General features: G+C 55.2%; 1 protein-coding gene across 1 annotated transcript; it reads left to right on the plus strand.

Moving 5' to 3' along the window:
* The first annotated feature begins 7,429 nt into the window (after nucleotides 1-7,429).
* On the plus strand, nucleotides 7,430-9,491 carry LOC131208050 (protein escargot). The gene is made up of 3 exons (XM_058200693.1): nucleotides 7,430-7,523; nucleotides 7,624-7,927; nucleotides 8,063-9,491. Exons 1-3 carry the CDS (start codon nucleotides 7,430-7,432, stop codon nucleotides 9,489-9,491), a joined length of 1,827 nt encoding a protein of 608 aa, XP_058056676.1.
* The last annotated feature ends 298 nt before the right edge of the window (nucleotides 9,492-9,789 follow it).

A 9,789-nucleotide genomic window follows, 5' to 3' on the forward strand; every position in this document is an offset into this window, starting at 1 on the left:
CTGAATTAATCAACAGCCAGCCCTCGTATCTTATTATTAGCTACAATTTATTGTTCTACCATTATAGTCCATAAACTGTTTTACTTTGTTGAAATAACCATTGTTGATCACAATAAATCTATTAAATTGCTTGACTTTCAAATGTCCGTCATAATCGACAGAACGTCCGAACGAAGGCTATTTATTTTTAAACTTTTTGAGGAACAGAATTCTCGACTTTTAGGTCTTGCCGGAGGACTTCGGTTGTTTTAGTGTGCAATAGAATATTTAATTTGGTCAGGAACTAGTCTTTCCAACGAAAACTTCATTGCGTTTCTCTCTCATTGAAGTCCTTATTAGTCACAAACTGCCAGAGCCACTTCCCTTGAACTTTTCACTAGTAATATAATTATTTTTTAAGAAATAATTACTTTCCCAACAATTCATTTCCAACCATTTAAACCTTCACAAACCTTCCTTAACCTGATTTAAACATAAAAATTTAAAATTAAATTCAGACACAGGCTTCGTTTCAAACCCGAATCCCGCGTTCAGCATTATTCCACTGCCGAAGCCGATCAGCGGAACATAATGGCATCGGGCAGCAAGGGGAAATACATTCACCTACCGCGGTGCCAGGTGATTGCGCGGCCCTCGCGGGGCCGTGCCCTATTCCAGAACCTGCGGAGCCCGAAAGAATGAATGGGCGCAGGAAGCCTCCCGATCCGGCCACCGGCCACTCCGGCAAATGGCGATGGATGATGGCGTGGCGTGGCGTCCCTTACGTCGTTGCCGTGTGCCGTGTTGTCGAAATGTCGAAGCACGCAGGGGTGCCACCGTTCGCGAGGCTCCTGCGGACCGGCCCACGGCCCACCGGGAACGGGAACGCCGTGCCACGCGAGTTTTACGGCGAACGACGTGAAGGGATCATCGTCAGCCGGCGCGACGTGCGCGATCGTCGGCACTCAACCTGGCCTCATCGGTTCTGGGTAATATATGGTTTTTATATTTCATATCATTAGAAATAATAGGGATTTTTACTCCCCCTTCCCCGGATGCCCTCCCTGGGTCGAGGGTTGCCAGAAGGTGCGAATGCAGTTTGCACAAAACACACATACGGCCCGGGTCCCGGGTGGAACATCCGCGGATTAGCGCCGCGGGACCCGCCTGAGCGAGGTGGTGTAAACGAGCTGCGAAGCGAAGCAGCGCCTTTTTAGTATTTTCGTTCCCGATTGTGTAAAGGATGGCTCAATATGGCCGCCGCCACTGCCACCGCCGCCGGAGGGCATTATTAGCGCGGGATGCATCAATTTAATGCCACCTTCGGAAGACGCCCACCGGCTCGGACGGTTCGGACTTCGTTAGCCGGCGGCCCCCCCGGTTCCCCGGGATCGGGTTGATCTTGATGAATGCCAGCCGCGGCAGCATAAGCAAATAGCGTCCATCGCGAGTCGCACGTCACCGGCGCTTCTTCCACGCGCGCGAGCGACTCGCGAAATGCAGGCCGCCGTTGACAAATTGAACGAAGGAATTGTGTCCGTGTCCGGACCGCGAATCCCGCTTTTAAATGTGCACAAAAAGACCTGGGATCGGAGCTTTTCCCAACCTAATAATCCCTTCCGAGCTCGGGCCGGTGGCATTGTGCACCGGATTCAATTAAGGCTGCATTCTGTTGCATTCTAACGAACGTCTCCGGTCGAAAAGGGGTCCAGCGGTCGGTCCGTTGTCGGAGAGCCGCAGAATCAGCTGGCTGGATTCGAGGGGCCAAGGTTTGTGCAACCTTGAATTTCGCAACGAACCCGACGGGTCTCGCTCTCTGTCTCGCCGTCTCGCCAGAAAGTTGCTGCAGCTGACTGTTTTGTTTGACCGTCAAACAGGGGAAGGCCTTCCGGTACACCGCGATTCCGGCCCAGCCGAATGCGGCCCATTAATTGGGAAGTCACCACTCGGCGTGGAGTTTATCGAAATGATTGCCTCACGCTTCGCACCGCTCTCCGGGGACGGATTGCGGACGAAATTAACACGGCGAAGGGTGGTGTCGTTATGCAACTCCGGGGCGCATTGCAGGCAGGCGCGACAAGTGGGCTTGACGACGAAGGAATCGGAACTACGCTTGGCCTTCTCATGTTTTTTTTGCTTTTTTTGTTATCTTTCTGGGGTGTTCAAAATAAAAAAAAGGACTTTATGCAATGCCCACGAAAACGATTTCTTTTAGAAGAGAACTTCTGAGGCGTTTATGCTAAAATGATGATCATGGATGTTGGATTGATTTTGGGTTAGTCTGGACCCCCGAACTTGAATAATTCAATGAACCCAAGAGGAGAAGAACCTGCAACTGACCGAACCTTCGTACGGGATGTTATAATAGCGTTTCTGTGTTTTGTTTCTATTCGCTGCATTCCACCTATTAGATCCATAATCATCAACGATCTATTATTTGAGTTCATCAGTAAAATCATTGTCCAGTTGTAAAGATCGTTTAGATTCGCATCCTTAATGTTACGATCTTCAATAGCATTAGATAGCTGAGGTTCTACGAAGAAGTTCCTGTTCCGTTCAACCGATTCTTCGCTGTAGACCATTTTGGATCTTTGCGAAAGCCACAGCGAGGCCGAGATTTGCCTTCGTAGCCTGACGCAATCGGACGTAAATTTCAGGGTTCCACACACCGGTCACACATGGAACGGGAACGGGGATGGGACAGTCTGGTTTCGTTCCGTTGCCCACCGGCCCTTCCCGGGTGCCGTTCCGTCGTCGTTGGCCCAGCTGGCCCAGGTGTCGCTGGCAGCATCTTGAAGGATCCACCTTTGGCCTACACCTATCTGTTCCGCTGCCGTACTCACCATTCTCGCGAGGGTAGCGATTTTTTCCCTCCACTCTTCTCCCTCTCTCTCTCCCTGTCTGTGTGGCCGCCGCCATGCCATTTGGGAAAATCAGTGTCCCCTCGGACCACAAAACCCCGAACGAAACGAACAGAATCTTCAAAACTCGATCAGAACACCACGAAGGGGGCACGTCCGATGCTCGGTGGGAGATTTTAATCGTGCATGCCCTCCGCATCCTCAGCCCGGCATCGATCGCAAACACCCTGAGACGGTGCGCATCGGAACTGTGGAAGGAAAAAAAGGTGGAATTAACGGAATCTTCGCCATCTTCACCGTTTGTTTACCTTTCGATTTCGTTTCCGTTTTTCGATTCGCGTCATCAGGATCGAAGCCAACGACGGAATTGAAGTGTGCGTGCATCATCCCGAGGTACGCAGCATGTGCAGCGTGGAGGCTTCTTCCCGTTAGGATCGGCCGCGTGCCTCCGTGACCCACAGCTAAGCCGCCTCAGCTGAGTTCGCGCCAGTTCCGGAAGGTCGCCGGTTTGTGGTTTTGGTTTTTTCGGTTCTTCAACTCCGTCTTCCATCAACCGTCGAGTTTTTTTTAGTTTGGTGCTGCTGATGCCTTACGGCGCCAGCAGGCCACCGATCGCGGCGCGGCTCACTCACGTTCTCGATTCCCCGGGCTTCTCGATCGGCCGCGTTCTGCGCGATCGTTCTCAGCTCGTGACTAACGGTTTTTTTGGTTGTTGCTTTCGACGCGAGGTTCGCCGTGGCCGCGGCCGCGGCCGCGCCGCGTCCTGTTCTTCATTATTTCTGCCCCGTTTTGACTGCCCCGATCCGTTTCTTCCTCCCTCCACGTGTCCCCGCGAATCGGATCGAATGTGGCCCCGAAGGTCTTGGCTGTTGCGGAAGGTTAGTTGCGATCGACGCGGCTCACTGAACCCGGCGCCCGGTTTCCTTTTAAACCTGGCCTGGCCGCACACAGGATGCAGATTATTTTACGCTTCGTCCGATGGAAGAAGCCGAGGTCTGGGGGTCCGGATCGAACCGATCGCGCTGGGTGCTGGAGTGTTTGTTTTACGATTCGTTCGACGGCCGAATCCGCGTGTTCGGCAAGGTAGACGATGCAGGGTAATTAAAATAAGCCTGGACCTGACTCATGTTTGTAGTGTTCTAAAACATTGCAGCAATTATTTAAATAATCAACATAATAGTTTAAGGTTCATTTTTTACGACACTTCCATGAGGCAATTAAATGCCAAATATTACGTCGGAGAAATAGATTTCGAAACAATTTGAAAACGTCGATAAAATCACAGAACTAATCGAAGTTTATCGGCATGTTATAAATCGTAGTAATCTACCTAGTTCTTGAATTTAAGGAACTTAGAAAGGATCATTTATCTTTATTTCCATCTGCATGGACAAATACTAAATTCAGGCCTCTACGGTCAACAATTGGAGCTTTTGAAGCTAATGATTGGCGATTAGAAGACTTCTATGAGAGAGACATCATTAAAATACCTTCAAAATGGCAACAAATTTTCCTACAAAACATTGCATATTTGACGCAAATCGGACCATCGGAAACATCTTCTATAAAATTTGAATTTTTCGCAAAAATAAAGGATTTTAATTATTTTAATAATTTCCCCATCCTAAGGTGTTATACGTAAAAGATTGAGGAATCTAAATCAACAGCCCCCAGGAACAGCCCATCAAACACTTGGCGACGGCCGAGGTCGAAGTGCAAACAAACGGTCCGAAAACGGTCTCCCCAATCGGACACCCGAAAAATCAACAGAAAACGTGTATGCAAAAACGTGTCATCGACGGCACCACGACCGGAAGGAACTGACTGACACGGTCCAGGTGCAAACCAATCAGACGCAACCCGAAACCGGCGGCAGTGAGGTGCGTAAAAAAACGCCATAAACCCGACCGGACCGATAGTGGAGTGCCGCGCACAGGAAGTGATAAGGATGTTTGGATCCAACTGCCGCACTGTTTGTCCGGTGGGCCGGCTCTGGATTTTTCGGTTTTCCCGTTCGTACAAGTGACCGGCGCGCGTAACGGCATTTTCGCGTGAACACGTGGAACGCGCCGACGCGTGGCTCATGCGCAATGTCCTGGCTGCCGCCGATTGGCCAGTTTTGGATTGTGCGGATTTCAACCGGTGGTGATTTAAATGACGGCGATGGCCGCAAACTGCATCTTGGTCGGGAAGGCAGGTGATTGGCACGCTGCCCGCCCCGATGACTCTCCCGATCCTGTTGAGCGGAGCCACATTGTCCGCTTGGTCGCTTCGGGCCAACAATGCACGCGACGGCGGCGGCGGCGGCAGCTGAGCCAGAGCCCAGTTCTTGCCCAAGACAGGGTGGCGGCGGCCAGCGGCATCTTGGGCAGATCGGTGCCGAAAAATCGTTACAGACCCCTCGGGTTTTCACTCTCTCGTTAAGCCATTGTCCTCCGACACGGTCGGCGAGGGAAGTGAACACCGGGCGCACCGGGTCCCGGGCTGCAGCCCGGTAATGTCCCTTCCAGACGGGCTGACTGGCAAAAAAAATCAAAGAAATGTGACAACCGAGGGTCCTTCCTTGGAAGACGTGCCGTGTCCTGGTTGCGCGCGCGCTCGCGACAGACAGGACACCGGTCGCACGAGGAAGCTGCATCCCATCCTTGGCGCAGCGATGCGAATCAATCGGAATTATAGCGCGCACCGGTGCGGACCGGAGGAATCAGGAAGCAACGGCAGAGGTCCTTTTAAATCGGGCCGCAGCCGCAGCGGGCTCAGAATCTGAACAGATGCGCAGACCGAGTCCACACGGCGCAAGGACCCCTTGCCGGAGGTCCCGGAACTGCACCGGTGTCCATTCGCCCGGAGCGTTGGCTCGCTTTCATAGTTAGCTGATGATCCGGTTTCGCCCTCTCTCACTCTCTCTCTCTCTCATTCTGTCACTCTCTAACGCTCTAAATTTTGGGGAAGCCAGCAACTCCAGAGCAGGACCTTTGCGTTCTGTTTTTTACGTTCAATCCACTGTAAGGCATCCGATATTTTTAGATTTAATACTATTTACAGTTTACTCACTAACGAAAAACGACAAACTTCCAAGACTTTAAAATAAACTTCCCAGGACCTCCTGTTAGGTTGCTTAATAAATCAAGTGGCTTAAAGTATTTTTCCGGGCGCCCTTGGAACGTGCGCTCGCGATGTGTTTTTATCAAAATAAAGCATAAAACATCGTCCGCCATCGGTGATGACAGTTGCTGTGCCCCCGAGTGCGCCGACTCCTCCTGATCCTGATCGATCGATTCGACAGCCCTACCCCAGCCCATCTCAAAACGCGGCCATTTGTAGACGCAAAGGTAAACAGATTAACGGGCTTATGACTTCCGCAATTATCGCTCTCGGTGGTGCTGGGGGGTGCTGAACGGCACGGAATCCCGCGGTAAGCGATCCCGTTTCTCTTTTTTTTGTCTAAATATCCACCAGCTGGATCGAAGCACCGGAAGTCCAGGAAGCTCCGGTCAACAACCAGCCGGTCAAGCGATCAGTTTGTCCAGTTATGATTTTGACCCATCAAACCTGTGGAGTTAAAAATAGAATCTCCAGCATCCCGGAATCGGAACATCCCGATCCGACGGATCCGATCCGACTGCCGACCCGAACCGACCCGAACGATCGCCGGTGCTCGGAATTCCCCCACCGGGCGATCGTGTGGCCGGTGGTGGGGGCAGCCCGAACCCTAACCCGAACCCGAGTGCCGATCCGTTTCCCCTGCCGCACCTGAAGCTCCGCCCACTTTGCACAGGCCGGTAAGGCACGGTTTTCCTCGCTTTTTTCCATTTCCAGCATTCTGTTCGTGCTGTTGGGTCGATTCGGCACGTGCTGCTGCTGCTGCACACTCGCACATACACTCGCCCAGGACCTGCTTCTTGCGCAGGTGTTGGTCGGGTAAGGGGAAAAACCCGAACCCGACCCGTCGGCAGTGCAGGGGAATCGGACCGGGTTCGGGTCCGTTCGGATCGGCTCGGTGGCTATAAATAGGGCCCGAGCGATCGCTTCGGGATCATTGCGAAGTTTCGTCTCCGATCGCACGGATCGCCGCTCGCGCTCTAAGGATTTATTTCGTTCCACACAGACACACACACTGGTGGGATCCTGGCCGTGGGTTGTGAATGTGCCCGCTCGTGATCGCAATTCCGGAGTTCAAGAATCGTCCCAAAAATCGGAGGGTTGGAAAAAAGTGCACCAAACTGGTGAAAGGAGAAGGCCTTTGTGACGACGGTGTGAAGGTGTGCGTACGCCAGAGCGTGTGTGAAGGGTTCATTCAGAGGTCGCATCGTAGCACCCATTGACAAAAGGGATGCTGCTAAGTGAATGAGTTGCGAAGTGTGTGCCTCCTGGAAACGGTTGTGGGTTGAGCGATGCTGCGACCAGCTCCATTGTCCGGGCCTCTGACTCAGTGACGCACGCGCCAGACCCTTTCCGGTCTTCAATAGAACGGTGGTTTGCGGAAGAAGCGAACAAGAAAGGTGCAGAAAAAAAAGTCGGCGCCATCGAACTGAAAGTGAAGTGAGAATCGCACAGTGAGCTGTGAGCTCGAGTGAGTGAGAAACAGAATGCCGACTTCGATCATGCAGAAAAACTACAGTCACTGTCCGCTCAAGAAGCGACCGGTCTTTATGGCCAAGGAGGACCCATCCTTCAAGAATGGTAAGTGTCCGTCCCCCGTTTCCCTCCTCTTGCCCTCCCTCCACAATCTCTATCACCCCGGTCCTAACGTTCCGCTTTATTCCTGCCTCTTCACCAGCAGACTCCGAGAGTGAGCTGGAACCGGAGAACCTCAGCACCAAGCCACAGGACCTGTCGATGAAGTCGAAGCGCAAGTCCCGGCCGGCCTCGCCCGCCGCGCTCGTGGCCACCGCCGCCGACGAGGAGGACGTCGAGGTGGGCATCCTGGCGATCAAGACGGAGGACAGCCTGCCGACGCCGCCACCGTCGTCGTCGCCGAGCCCGAGCGACACCAAGTCCCCGATCTCGATCCCGGCCACCCCGACCTACCCCGGTGCCCTGTACGCCCCGTACCCGAGCTCGCGGTCCCCGCTGTCACCGCCCTCGTCCACCACCACCAGTGCTGCCGCGGTTGCGGCTGCGGCCGCTGCGGCCGCCGCCGCCGCCACCAACATGCAGGATGTGCTCTACAAGTCCTTCTCGTCGGTCGTGTACCCCGCGGCTGCCGTGGCCGCCGCCAGCGGATATCCTGGCTTCCCGTACGCCATGCCGCCGTATCCGGCCGACTTCTACAGTGCCGCCGCTTACCACCACCACCACCAGCAGCAGCAGCACCATCACCACCACCAGCACCACCACCACCATCGCCAGCCAGCGTCCTTCCACCACCAGCCGCCTCCGCCACCACCCCCACCGCATCACCTGAGCCAAATCTCTCCGCCCCGCTCGGAGCCCCTGTCGCCGTACAGTCCGCCCCGGCGCGACCGCAGCCCATCACCCGTCGCCCGCTCCCCGACGCACCTCTACCGCCCGGAGCGTCGTTCCCTGTCACCGCCCCCCTCGATGGTGGTTCCCCCGTACCCGGTGGCCGGTGGTCACGTCATCAAGTCGGAACAGTTCGCGGCCCGCTCGCAGCACCGCTACATGCCGTACATGCACCACCACCCGCACCAGCACCCGCACCACCTACACTCGTCGCAGCACCCGCACCTGATGATGGCAGCCCCGGCGCCATCGCACCCACCGTCGAGCGTCGAGCATCCGTCGCTATCGCCGACCTCCAGCCACACCTCGTTCAACTCGTACCTCTCGTCGTCCCGGGGCCGCTCGCTCTCGCCCGCGTCCGCCTCCAGCCCCCGCTCCTCGCTCGGCCTGTCGGAGGAGAACAACAACAGCCTGAGCGCCACCAACGGCAACACCACCACCACCAACGTGCTGATGGAGAAGTCCACCTCGAGCGCCAACATCCAGGATCACGCCAAGGAGAAGGAAGGGAAGACGGGTGGCGGCGGGGCACCCCGGTACCAGTGTCCGGACTGTGGCAAGAGCTACTCCACGTACTCCGGGCTGTCGAAGCACCAGCAGTTCCACTGCCCGGCGGCCGAAGGCAACCAGGCGCAGAAGACGTTCGTGTGCAAGGAGTGCGACAAGCCGTACAAGACGCTCGGTGCCCTGAAGATGCACATCCGCACGCACACGCTCCCGTGCAAGTGTACGCTCTGTGATAAGGCGTTCTCGCGGCCCTGGCTTCTGCAGGGCCACATCCGCACGCACACCGGCGAGAAGCCGTTCGTCTGCAAGCTCTGCTCCCGTGCGTTCGCCGACCGCTCGAACCTTCGGGCCCACCAGCAGACGCACGAGGACGTGAAGCGGTTCAAGTGTCCGACCTGCACCAAGTCCTTCTCGCGGCTCCCGCTCCTCACCAAGCACGCCGAGAGCGGGTGTCCGGGTGGCAGCGAGGGCACCAGTTCGCCCGATCACCTCCACCACCATCACCATCCGGACAGTCCACCGTTGTCGCTTTCCGGTGAGGATCTGGCGATGCGCCAGCGTTGCCATTCGCCTTCGGAGGCGCTTCCGGAGGACGACGATGAGGATGGTGCGGCCGCTGCCAGTAAGTTCATGCCCACTGTCTTGCCGCACTCGAACGGGAACATTGCGGTCTACTAGCTCAGGTGAGAGCGAGGCAGCGAGTGAGAGAGTGAGTGAGGGAGAGGGAGATCGAGTGCCTTCTTGAGAGTCAGACCAAAAAAACGCCCCTCTAAGTTTTCCGGAAAAGCTTCGCAACTCGAAGAAAATCGCAGAAGAAGCGCGCAGGGTACGTGGTAGAGTGCAGGGGAAGGAAGTCGTGCCCCATCGCACCCCTTGGCGCTCCAAGGGGGTAGCCGATGGGGTGGCCGACCGAGAACGGGAAGTCGAAAGTTGTTTTCTACTGTTGTAAGTTTATTTATTAATCCTTTGTGACTAG

This window comes from Anopheles bellator, chromosome 2 (assembly GCF_943735745.2).
Source record: "Anopheles bellator chromosome 2, idAnoBellAS_SP24_06.2, whole genome shotgun sequence".
NCBI lineage: Eukaryota > Metazoa > Arthropoda > Insecta > Diptera > Culicidae > Anopheles > Anopheles bellator.

Coding starts and splice junctions, on each gene's coding strand:
- LOC131208050 (XM_058200693.1), top strand. CDS start 7,430: ATGCCGACTTCGATCATGCAGAAAAACTACAGTCACTGTCCGCTCAAG. Junction 7,524..7,623: donor GGACCCATCCTTCAAGAATG/GTAAGTGTCCGT, acceptor CTTCACCAGCAG/ACTCCGAGAGTGAGCTGGAA. Junction 7,928..8,062: donor TCCCCGCTGTCACCGCCCTC/GTCCACCACCAC, acceptor GGCCGCCGCCAG/CGGATATCCTGGCTTCCCGT.